At 38.1% G+C, this 12374-nt stretch overlaps 2 protein-coding genes across 2 annotated transcripts; one reads left to right on the forward strand and one right to left on the reverse strand.

Annotated features, from left to right (window-relative positions):
• The first annotated feature begins 158 nt into the window (after positions 1-158).
• LOC306820882 (cleavage and polyadenylation specificity factor subunit 7-like) lies at positions 159-7000 on the forward strand. The gene is made up of 9 exons (XM_079338941.1): positions 159-646; positions 1093-1296; positions 2527-2630; positions 2782-2927; positions 3010-3340; positions 3616-3719; positions 5079-5223; positions 5324-5580; positions 6725-7000. Exons 1-8 carry the CDS (start codon positions 560-562, stop codon positions 5574-5576), a joined length of 1374 nt encoding a protein of 457 aa, XP_079195067.1. The 5' UTR covers positions 159-559; the 3' UTR covers positions 5577-5580; positions 6725-7000.
• Positions 7001-7349: 349 nt separating this feature from the next.
• polr2l (RNA polymerase II, I and III subunit L) lies at positions 7350-9831 on the reverse strand. Its single transcript, XM_079338944.1, has 3 exons — positions 9691-9831; positions 9212-9316; positions 7350-7616 (listed from the first exon to the last, which is right to left on the reverse strand). Exons 2-3 carry the CDS (start codon positions 9304-9306, stop codon positions 7508-7510), a joined length of 204 nt encoding a protein of 67 aa, XP_079195070.1. The 5' UTR covers positions 9307-9316; positions 9691-9831; the 3' UTR covers positions 7350-7507.
• Between the last annotated feature and the right edge of the window lie 2543 nt (positions 9832-12374).

A 12374-nucleotide genomic window follows, 5' to 3' on the forward strand; every position in this document is an offset into this window, starting at 1 on the left:
TAAGTCTTTATTTATATAGCACTTTTAAAACAATTAGTTACAAGGTGCTTCACAAATGCAAACAGTAAAAACAGTAAAACATACTCAAAGAAATAAAAATTAATAGTTACATAAAAACATGCAAAGCAAGGAGGAGTAGGAACCAATGTTCGCTGCTGTTTTGACTCGGTAGAATTTTTCAACGGCTCTCCATGTTCACGTACTGAAACCATAGACTGTAATAGATTAGCAACTTTAGCATTACCTTTTCAAAGATCCAGACTAATAAAACGTGTGCTTCCATGTGAGAGTCAGTGCACGGCTTTGACGTATTTATTGGGCTCTTGTATATTTTGTCATATTCACAGTGCTGTTCATCTTCGATCATTTTTAAACAAGTTACGAGGACTCGAGCCGAACGTTAGTCAACGTTAGACAAGGCGTAACGGCCACGCACATTTTTCAATCAACAGTATCGTCGATGTCTGCAGAAACCTCGCATAGTGTGCATGAACGAATTGCACTAAAAACAGACTAACTCTCTGCTTTCCCATCAACTGGCTCCCCATAGGCCGAAGAGATGGCTGCTGCAGCCCCTGCAGCAGAACCAGGCACCTCCATGGCAGGTCTTGTGGATATTTACAGTGATCTGGATCACAACAATGAGGTGAGTTAAGTCTGTCATTGTGGTTGTATAGTTTACGAAACCCTTCTTTGGGAGAGAACACAACTTATTGCGTGACACCTGATTGAATTGATCGTAGTTTTAAATAAGATATCTTTATTATCATTGTACAAGCATAACGAAATACTGTTAGAGCAATCCAATAGATGCTATGTCAAAAATATTCCAAAACACTACCCCCAAATTAGCGAATAAGAATATGGATCAATAATGCAGTATAAGTAGACAGTATGCACTAGCAGTTAAATGTACACTAAGATGAAGTGACATGTGCTGAATAAATATATTGCAATAAATATCATGTGAAATGCCCCAGTGTCCATCTTTTTCCATCTAACCTTCAAATTAACCATCTGATTTGTTCACATTGAGACACACAGGGAATCGAATATCATCAATTAATTGTTGAGGTTTTCTTTATCTTGCAGGATTTGGACAGCATTGCAGAAGCAAATGAACTTTATGATGCTGTATTGACTGGCTCAGTCGATCGGGACAAGGAAGTAACCAACAATGTGATGCCTCTGAAGGAAGCGCAAGCCACAACGGAAGCTCAATCAACAAACATAACAAGCAAGACTACAGGAAACATGCCAAGGAAACTGTCTTTATATATAGGAAATTTCCCCTGGGTGAGTGACACCCTCCATATGTTAATGTTGATAACTTTTGTAATGTATCGTCCAGTACAGTGTCTATTTTTTCCACTTGGGTTCACACAACACTTCTTACATGTAACAGAACAAAAACGACAAGTTTCCCTCATAATTAAAAAAATAAAAAGCAGACCTGAGATACAAGATCAACAGATCTACCGACCCCAAAAAAAGACAAATGTAAAGTTTTCTTTCCTTAAACTTGGTTTAAAAGCTACAACATGCGTTTATCATTTCGTCAAAGCACTTTGTCATTTCAGAATTTCTTGTCCTCTCATTTCAGATTGCCTACCATAATACTGACAAGGCAAATAAAACATTTCACCAGACTGGCTGTGTTTTTATGCAAACTAAGTAGTCTGTTTTTGTCTTTATTATTTGATCCCTGCCTAAACTCTAAGAGGCTTGTGACAGGAAAATCACAAGTCAGGGGTGTTAACAGTCTATATTCACTCTTGAGACAAAGTATAGGATGATGTGTTAGAATTTGGGATTGTGCCTAAGGGCATCTGGTTTTTTTTTTTTTTTTTTTTTTCAATAATTGGCTTTGGTTACATCTATACCCAGTGTGTGTGGAGTGTCAACTCTTCACTTGTTCAGATTGATGAACTATTGGGAAATGTTCTGGTCAGTAGAACAATAAAACACAGTTCTCTTACATACAGCACTGTTACCCCTCCTTCATATGTGTTTCATGAAATTATTTGACCTGAGTTGCTGTGTGTCAGCTCGAAAGAGTTATTCTCCTTGGGATGGAAAATACAACTTTTCAAGTACAAATTTTACACACTTTTATTGGAATGGGGTAATGGACAGTACTTCATAGGGAGATCTCTAAGGGGATGTTTCACTCTTGCCTTTGAGGGGTAGTAGTGCAAAACAAAGGCTTGTCAATGGTTTGTCTTGATGGATACCTGATATGAATTTTTAGATAAACCCACTTAGTATATATGAATAGCTATTTTTTTCTTCCTTAAACGTCTTTATTACAACAGTCTGATTTAAATGCCAGGTAATAATCTGACTTAACCTTATGTTAGGCTTTGCAACAGTTATCAAAACATTGATTATGATTTAACTTTTCCCCAACATATATCAGCAATATTTCTATTCAAGTGTCACCATGAGTGGTAATACTTGTCAAGATTATATTGAACTATCTACCTGTTCTCATACTCCTCCGTCCTAAACTGCTGCTCCCTCCAGTGGACATCTGATAAGGACCTGATGACCATGGCTCAAGCGCTGGGTGTGAGGGATATCACAGACATCAAATTTGCTGAGAACAGGGCCAATGGCCAGTCAAGAGGGTGAGTGGTTTCAGAAAAATGGAACAATGTCTACAACAAAGGCGTTGTGTATTTACTATGAAAAATACGCATTTGTGTAATCTGCTCATCGTATAGATTCCCGTGTCCATGTTTTGCTTTCAACATCCTATGTTTCTTGTACTCTTTGCAGCTACGCAGAAGTGGTCGTAACCTCGGAAGAATCATTAAAAATATTGTTGGAAAAAATACCTCAGTGTGAACTCAATGGGGCTCAGGTAGACTGTCGCTTTGCTACTCGCCAGAACCTCATCGTTTTTGAGGACACTGCAAATAAACGTAAGAGCAACTCTGTTAGAATAAAATCAACTGATTGGTTTACTTTATTATTAACCTAAAAAAAATGTGTCTTTTTCCGCAGGTATACCGCTACGTGCTAACGCTAAAGAACCTAAAGACTCTGATCCTTCGGATAAGATTCCCTCTTTGTTATCACAGGAGTCCTGCCCTCCACCTATATCTTCCATTTTTCCTCCACTTCCAAACAGATTTCCCTCACTACCCAATCCTTTTCTTGGCCAGCCACCACCTCCTTTCCCACATATGCCACCGAACATCCCTCCGCCATTGCCACACCATTTGTTTCCTCCTCCTCCAGTACATGTTCCAAGTCAACCACCTCCTAGTCTGCATTTAAATCCAGCTTTCTTTGCACAAGATGGACACAGCAGCAAAGCGTACAGCCAACAAAAGTGAGAACTGACAATTATATCTTTATTATAGCTTTGCAAACCATAAGCAGTCTTTTTTTACCCTTTCGGATAAGATTACATGTAAAATAAACCAGGATGCAGAGGGGAATACTGAAGCACATTACATATTCAGATAAAAAAGCACATGGAATGTATAAAGGATCACACAGCAAATGAATATTTAGCATTTTTGTAATGGTACTTAAAAGTGATAACCTGCGATAACAAAAAGTGATGCCTGCAATCAGTATGACAACAATCTGTATGTTTTTCAGAAACACACCTCAGAGTACAGATGGAGATTTTGAGGAGCTTATGAACAGAAATAGAGCTGTCGCCAGCAGTGCCATCACCAAGGCTGTGTCTGGAGCAACAGCTGGTAAGTACAGCTGCACCGATTCTGTGAAGTGCAAGAAAGTATACATAACTTAAGCCATAGAGAGATGTGACTGGTTCTAGTTTTATTTATGACAAACATGGTTTGAATAAAATAAAACAAAAAAGATCCCTGACCCCACCCTCTTTACCATACAAACTACACAAAAGAGAGAGCCTAATATCTGGGTAATTTGTTGTAAATACAAAACAATATCACACTTTTTTTTTTAATGTCTCAGTGATTAAAACACTGTACTCTTAAAGACATTTTATTGTGACTGAATATTCATGACTGGTCAAGCAACCAACAGAATGTTGCATGTTTTTCAAAGAGATTTTGTCAAGAGTGGTCGTGCAGGGGTGCCAGAAAGCCTAGCTGTAATAGCGCATGTCCCATGTAAGGAGGCTGAAGTTCTCGATGCAGTGGCCGTGGGTCAGAATCGAGCCTCGATCCTTTGCTACTTGTAATTCCCCCTGCCCTCTCATCTCAGCATTTCCTGTCGTTCTCCAGTTGTCCTTTCTAATAAAGGCAAATGGTCAATCAAAAAAGGTGGTCTTGTAAAAAGGCAAATCCACAGTTGTCATGTTTTTATTAAATGTTTCTAGGAGAGACTTTTCTAGCCAAAATGCACTTCTCATTTTTAATTTTTTTTATTTAAATCCTTGAGGTGGTTTTGCCTCGACCAGTCCTGCACATCTGAGACTTCAAGTTTTGTCACTTTTGATTTTTGTACAAGACCAAGCTTTGGTTGCTGTACTGTACCCAAGAACAAAATGAGATTTTTCTAAAGCCCTGCCAGCGTTGTTGTGGCTGTGTGCTTCGAGTCATTGTAATCCTATAAGGTGATTCCTCACCCCTGTCCAGGATTTGAGTGTTCTTCTGGTTCAGCTGTTTTTGTGTTGTTGTTTGTTAATGTGTAGTCAGATGTTTTCACTTGCTGCAGTGCTTTGCATTAATGCGCAGGAGTTGGCGATCAAAGCTTTTGTCATTGCGACAAGAGTCTGTTAATTGGCTTTTTGGCAACCTCCAGACATATGCCCTTTATTTGTAAGTGCTTTCCATTTAGCAGATATACCATACAGACTTGATGAATGGGCTGTTGCATTAATGGTTTTTACATTAACAGTGGGTTCCTGTGTTTGCTTGGAGATACTCAGTACTTTAGTAATGCTTTTAAAACATACCTTTCATGGATTGGTACTTGAACACAATGGTCATGTCATTGTTTAGCAGGTAGTATTTTTTGTTTTCTCAACCTTTTCCCCCTATTTTATCAATCTTAAACTTGTAAGCCTAGAATTGTTTAACCACTAAAAAGCCACTTTGTCTAACATGTTATTTCCCAAACTGCTGATACAGGGGACTTGCGGGTGGCCATGGAGACTCTTCTAACTGCCATTGCCATCATAAAGCAGTCCAGAGTGTATGGAGACGAGCGCTGCCAAGCTTTGGTCACCTCACTCAAAGACTGCCTGGTCTCTATCCAGGGCAACTACGGCTTCAGGTGTGTTTAATTTACCTCCACAATTCTAAAATTTGTAAATGAGCCAATGCTTCGGTAAGAGACGGAGACAGAAGTATCGAACAAATGAGTTTCCTTACAGGGGCAGCAGTCGCTCTCGGGATGAAGACAGAGACCGGGACAGGGGTCGTGACAGGGAGCGAGAGCGCGATAGAAAACGTGAGAGAGAAGATTCTTCTGGTTTTGAAGGTACGGGAATGTCCCGAAGACGCAGAGAACGTTCCTGGAGCTCAGACAAGGACAAGGAACGCTCACGGGAACGGGAAAGGCACAGAGAACACAGAGAACACAGAGAACACAGAGATCACAGAGACCACAGAGACCGATATCGCTAACATGGTAAGCTTACCTCAAATATAAAGACAAATATACTCTTATGCTTTTTTTAATCAACAGATCCTTTTGTTTTTTGTCCCGGTTTTATTATCATTTCCAGTGTAGTTTTGCCATACATGGTATCCCATTGAGCTTCAGTGTTTTTGGAGTTCATTAAAGCCACAACAGAAAAGCCTGCCAAAAAATGTCACGTCAGTATAGTACCATCTTATAAAAACACAAGTGTTGTGACACAATAGACAATGAATGGGCTCAACAGCGGCGACAGCATCCTATCTGAGAGGCCCTTTACTGTATTCATCATTCTAAGTTCTTTCTTGAGCTACTGTTAAGTCTGCAACAAATGATATCACGAAGGTCACATACTCCTTTTTCAGATTAAATAAGTCTCAGAGCTCTCCAAAACATGTCGATGAAGTTTTTTGATGTACAGTAAACCAAATGTATCCAGTATTTCACCATGCTTATAGACATCTCCATTTCCACCCTGTTTAGTTTTAAAAGCTTTAAAATGAGCTGTTTCTGACCACACCTCTCACTGGAAGGGGATGTAAGGGCTTTCTTACTCCATGCCTGATTGTTAACGGCGAGATGGTGAACTGGTAGGACAGAACAAACACCTAGCTATGGGAGTGTCACCCACCTGGGGGAGGGGTTACTACCCTTTGTGATGTCACAAAGGGAATATCGCAAAACAGCTTCTTTGAGCACACATTTTGTGAAAAGTGAAGCAGGCAGAACATGGAGAGGATGGACTTTTCTCATCATTGGGTGATTTGTAAACAGGCTAGAGACACATTAGTGTTACAGAAACATTAGACAATATGTGACCTTTATTTTAATATCTCACTAACATTTCAACAGTCTTTAAAGCATGTGTGCATTCATGAACAGAACATAGCTGAAAGTCAAAGCACACTGTACATAGATACAACTTTTACTTCAATACAATGGTCTACAACCTTATTGTTCTATGCGTCAGTATAAAATGCAAGGGGAAGGTGACGTTTTGTAGTTTTTTTTTGCTGTATGGAGAATTAGCATACAACCTGTCAGAGGCTCATTCTTCTATGAGCTGGGAGTCCTAATGGTTTTTAATTGATATTTATAAACATTGTCTTAGTTCATTTTTGTTTCTCTCCAAAAGGCCCGCACTGATGGAAGGATGAAGTGTGAAGCAGAGCAAAGACTTTTTTTCCACACCAAGCTGTATAAAAATCGGAGTCTGAGGTGAGACTGAAGACTTGTTTTGAAAACTGTACTTTTGTTTTGCTCTGTAGTTATTTGTAAATGTTCTGATTTTAACTGTTCTGAAAGTACATGGTTTCCTGCATGCACATGATCACCTCTTAACATGTTATAGTGTAAGGTTTTCTTCACTTTTTTGTATTAAATCTGCAAATTAAAAATCATTTCCCTGAAATATGTTTAGTTTAATTTTTTCTGTCACATAGTTTACACTACAGCTATCCACAGATAACTACAATTATCAATGAACTTTAATAAAACACAAAAAAACTTCCATGTCTTTAGACTGCTAATTCCGACATTGTACAAAATAATCGTAAACATTTGCATGTTTTTAACTCTATTAATGGTTGGATGAAGTGATCGGTGTGGTCTGAATCTCTAAATCATGTTGGTAGAAAAGAAAATGTCACAAACACTACAGCTATTGATTTTCTGAAAGCAGCACATGTATTTGAATAATTTTAACCTTTTCATCACAAAATGATTGTGGTATTCAGATAAAACAGTAGTAGAGTCAGTCGTGTCGTTTATGAGCTTTATTTAGAAAAACATGTATTATGAAATACATACACCAACTAATGTTTCCTAACTACTTCACTGTTGTCACATATTAACATAACATGAAACTGTCCACGGGAAAGCCACATGTAGTCCAGGAGTCAGAGGCGGCCAGATACAATCACTTCTCCAGTGGAGCATAATTCAACAATTTCTCAATAAGATCCACATGAGAAAGGAGCATTCTCCGACAACAGTATCTCTTCAGGCCGAGGGCATCGAGGGCGTCACTTCAGAGGAAGAGAGGAGATCAAGTTAGTCCTAATGTATAACCTACAAAACAGATGAGTAAACTACATGGGGGTAGCTCCAGACAATACAGTGTCATAGAAACATTAATGGCCTCAGGTAATTGATAGTATTTATTCCATCACTAGTGAATGTAGGCATCTCAAAACGTTGCTAGAAGGGATATATCACGCAATAACTGCATAGGCTCGAGCAACACTTGTAGTTTTCTATAGAACTACAAGTGTTGAATAAAGAACTTTATTAGACCATGGTCTAATTCAAGCCTTTCATTCTCCAATGCACCTTGGTAGCTTGTGAAGATGTACCAGAAAACCCTACTGTGCTGAAGGTGTTAATGAGGGATGTGGTGAGAGCTCATGATATTAAATATTGGGATTTTTTTTTTCGGATGGGGGTTCGGAGTAAGACATGTACTGTCTACCGCTAAATTCCTTTGCAGTGTGTCAGTAAAAAGAATTCAGCGTTTAATTAGCGCATGTAGGAGCCATGGAGATCTGCTGTACAAACAGGAAGACAGGTTCGTCTTTTCCTTTTTAGTCTTCTGTAAGTTTTTTTATATACTTCCACAGGGAAACAGCTTATAAAGTATAGATATTTCAGTGCATGGTTTATTTGATTTAAAAGACAATTTGAATGTTCTAAATGTAATCCCACTGTGTTTGTATGATCATGCATGTAACAGCCAGTGGCAGTGTATAACGTCAATCAGAAACTTTGTTAGTAACGTTGCCGGCTGTTGTGCACTGAAGCTGTAAACTTAAATGTTCACTCCAAAGACTCCAGATATGGTTCTGACTCCCACCTGCTACATGTGCAGACACACACATCCACTAAACCCACACTGGGGTGTGTTTCATGTTTAGAACTGTGAATGTCAGTCGATTGCAAAAAGGTTTCTGTAAATCACAGCAATGTTATTCACAGACATGTTTCTTTTGTGTTCGTAAAGTTGATGTCCCTGAATGTAGGTAACGCAGAATATCAATGAAAATATTTTTATCGATATTACATTTTTAAAAGCACTTTCTATAAAAAAACAAACAAAAAAAGTTTAGGATTATCTACAATAGTTTTTTTTTTATTACTATTGAAATTACTATTGAAATTGTAGCAATTAGTATGAAGTGAAGAAAATTGAGGATGACACTATTTAAATGCATGGAGATGCACTTTGATTAGAAGTGCTGTTAAATGGCACAGATTGAGTCATGGATAAGAAAACTATAAATAAAACCTATTCGATTTGTGATCCTTTGCACCACGAGTGGCAACAATGTGGGTACTCTGAGTAACCTGGGATGGAGTGATTGACCAGACAACACTTAAGCAGTGATATTATTAAATGATTACTAGTTAGGTCTTATTTGTGAATCCAATAAGTGTATCTTCTCTTGAGCTTAGTTTATCTCCACACTTTAGTTTGTGTGTTTTTATTTCTGCCAAAGTGTTTCTAAAAATTCATTTTGTTCATCTTCATACAAGTTGTGTACGTTGTTTGCTTTTTTATTTCTTGAGACTTTATCATGATATTCTACAAATAAGTCCAATCATGGTAACTATGTACTGATCTCACCCTTCTGTATACTCTGCTTGAAGTAGCCCGAGGTAGGCCTCCCATTTGTTACCCACGATCTTCCCACAGGTGAAGCAGCGGACAGGTATAATCATTGTAGCGATCCTAGGAGAAAACGAATGAAACAAGTTGATATCAAACATCGGTGAAGCATTTCTATTGGTACATGTACTTTTGAGGGCAACACGTGAAGATACCATGCAATGTGAGTCTCTTGAGGTTTACGTCCGCCAACACGTTGATTCCAACAAGCCTAGTTACAAAACGTACTTGCATGCAGAGCAGTGGTTGCAAATAATCTTTGTTCTCAAACATTTCTCTGTACATGCGTTTTGTACTTAAAAGCTAGAGCCACGAGATTAGCACAACACTGCGCTGTTAGCTAACTGGAGGCACTACTAGCATGCTGCCACAAGAGTAAAGTTTTTTTTACCTCTCTAAACACGAATACTTAAATCATTTCAGTTTTATTTACTCACCGTCACTCGTCTCGTTAACCTCAAACCGAAGAGTTTTATGTTATTCAGAGGAAAATCAGAAATGATGGTAGCTTCCCTCCTTCCTTGTCTTCCAAACAATACTTCCGGTCCATGTCCTTCACAATAAAAGCGTATTGTCCACAGAGTTTTATTCAGATTTTTTTTTTTAGATATGCAGAAAAGTAGATGAGTTGTCTCAGCCTTTGTTAATAGGAACACTTACTAAATATTTTAGCAGCAGCAAGTATGTGTATTATGTTATGTTACATTATATTATCAACGCAGTAGACACTTACACCATGCTGTTAGTGTTCATAGAAAATGTATAATTACATTTGACAGCCACAGATATTCTCAGGTCATTACTTGCATTTCTGTTAAGACTACTTTGTGTTTATTTGATTCAGTATATTAAATCTTCAACAGGCCATACACCTTTGTGAAAGGTTTAATCCTGAAAAGCTTAAATAAAAGTCTTGAATAAAGGCATGCATGCTGTATTATCAATAAGATTGAACTCTTTCCAAATCGAAAATTGCGCCAAAAGTTGTTATCCTGCATTTGAATATGCAAAATTTTAATGTTTACCAGAGAGATATACAAACCTATCATTGATCTATTTCATTCAAGAAAACTTCACACTTATATTTATAATTCATGAAGCTGACACTGAGCCCGCCTCTCCTGAATAGTTCGAAAACGTGTTTGAATGTTATGAAAGAAATACTCATGTAGACTGGTTCACTGACTTTAATAAAGGTTAGATATCATCCTTTCTCTTTTTTTACATTTGGAGATTGGGGCATAGGTCACTGTGCAGAAGAAAAATGTGACAAATATATCAAAAATATATCATAACCATCATTATTTTCATTTGGTCCCCATGAGACCTCAATATTACCATCATCCACATCATGCTATCTCACCATATTACCTTTTCTCACATCAACATCTCCAAATATATTAGTAAATCATCTTGTATATTATTTTACTTGCTACAGCACATATGCTAAATGAGGAGTCCTATCTGAATTATTGCATTTATACGCTGTTGAAATTATGAAAATAGTATCTTTCTTTTTTTTGGTACACTGTATCGTACAATGTCAGGTGAAGTTTGTTTTGTTGTTGGCATACTATCTTTTGAATGGGTTTAGGTTGTTAACTGTGGTAAGTGTTGGTATGCATATAAAAAAAGATAGTAATGAGGAACAAGTTCTGCAATACATATTCCCCCTCACAACTTAAATCAAGTGATGACATGAATCACAATTTTCTATCTGCTATCTATTGATGCAACAGGAACACCCCGATGAGTTTTACATGTAAGTGAAGAACGTTGTGTACATCTGTACAGGTGTAAGTGTATGCAGCAGCGAAATCGAAACACTGAAGGCTGTTTAGCCTGCTCCAGCTACATCTTATGCAATTAGCAAACCAGATGAACCAGCATGATGGTGGTTTTTGTGTAAGACATAACAGGTTATTTATTTGTGACATCTTTTAACAGTAAAAATAATCTCTTTCTTTGTCTACAGCAAGACGTAACAGTACTATTGTTCTCTGCAACCTATGTATGTTTTATCCAACATTACCAAACATCTTCTTTCTAAATCATTGCGTGATCATTTTATCTGTCTCTGGAAAAGTAAATTTTTTTTAAATTTCACTGTAGCGGTCGCTTTTTGATTTTTTTTTTTAAATCCAAATATGCAGTGATACAAGGTCTCTCTCTCTCCCTGGTCTCTAAAGAGAGAGGTGTGGAATTTTCCACAATATGTGCAATGCATCACAAAGTATCTTCCCACCTGCACTAACTTCTATTCTTTCAATTGTTTAATACAGAAGTAAAAAAAAAAAAAAACTAGGACAGCTCTGATAACCAGCACTATTATCCATAATTTCAACATTATGAAAAGAGGTTTTCATCATCTTTTAGTAAAGTCAACCCATCTCATTTCCAGTTCAGGAATGTACAAATATTGCAAGCTTTTGTCAACATTTGTGCAAACTAGATTAAAGAAGATAAAGCAGTTGAGGGAGCTAGATTTAGAATCTACAATTTAAAGCTCAGCACTACAGTGAGGTACATTTTTTTAAGAAATAGGTTATTATAGTTCAGATGCGGTATTGAAGTAACTTCATGCATATTCTATTTGTCGTTTGCTCCATGTACAGCCTTGATCAAAACTTAAATGGTTTGATTACCTACTAGTGAAAGCAGGCAGAAAACATACAACAACAAAAATAGATGCACAGTAGCACCCCGTCCCCCAGGTATCATAGTCTGTGAACCACTTAGCAATATAGCTCCAGCTGATTAACCAATAAATACTTTAAATTGAGATAATGGTTTGGTTTTAATTTCTCCTCGCCAGTAGCAACACTCCCAGTAAGATGGCTCCTGCAGCAATAACAGCACCACCAATGATGAACGGCTTCAGATGTTCCAGAGAGTCTGTGCCAGAGGCTGCGGCCTCATCACCTGCTCCTTCCGTTTCTGCTGCCCCATCATTGGGAGGGGGCTGCTCGGGCTCAGGTGCTACAGGGGCAGGGTCACTCTTGCGTGGGGCTGCCGGCTCCTTCTTTTCAGCTTTAGATGCAGCCTTGGGTGCTGTGGCCCCAGACTTGGCCTTGGCTTCCATGGACTCAGGGACAGAGGTGTGGTCTGGTCAGGAGGAGTC

The sequence above is a fragment of the Symphodus melops genome (assembly GCF_947650265.1).
Source record: "Symphodus melops genome assembly, chromosome: 3".
Lineage (NCBI taxonomy): Eukaryota > Metazoa > Chordata > Actinopteri > Labriformes > Labridae > Symphodus > Symphodus melops.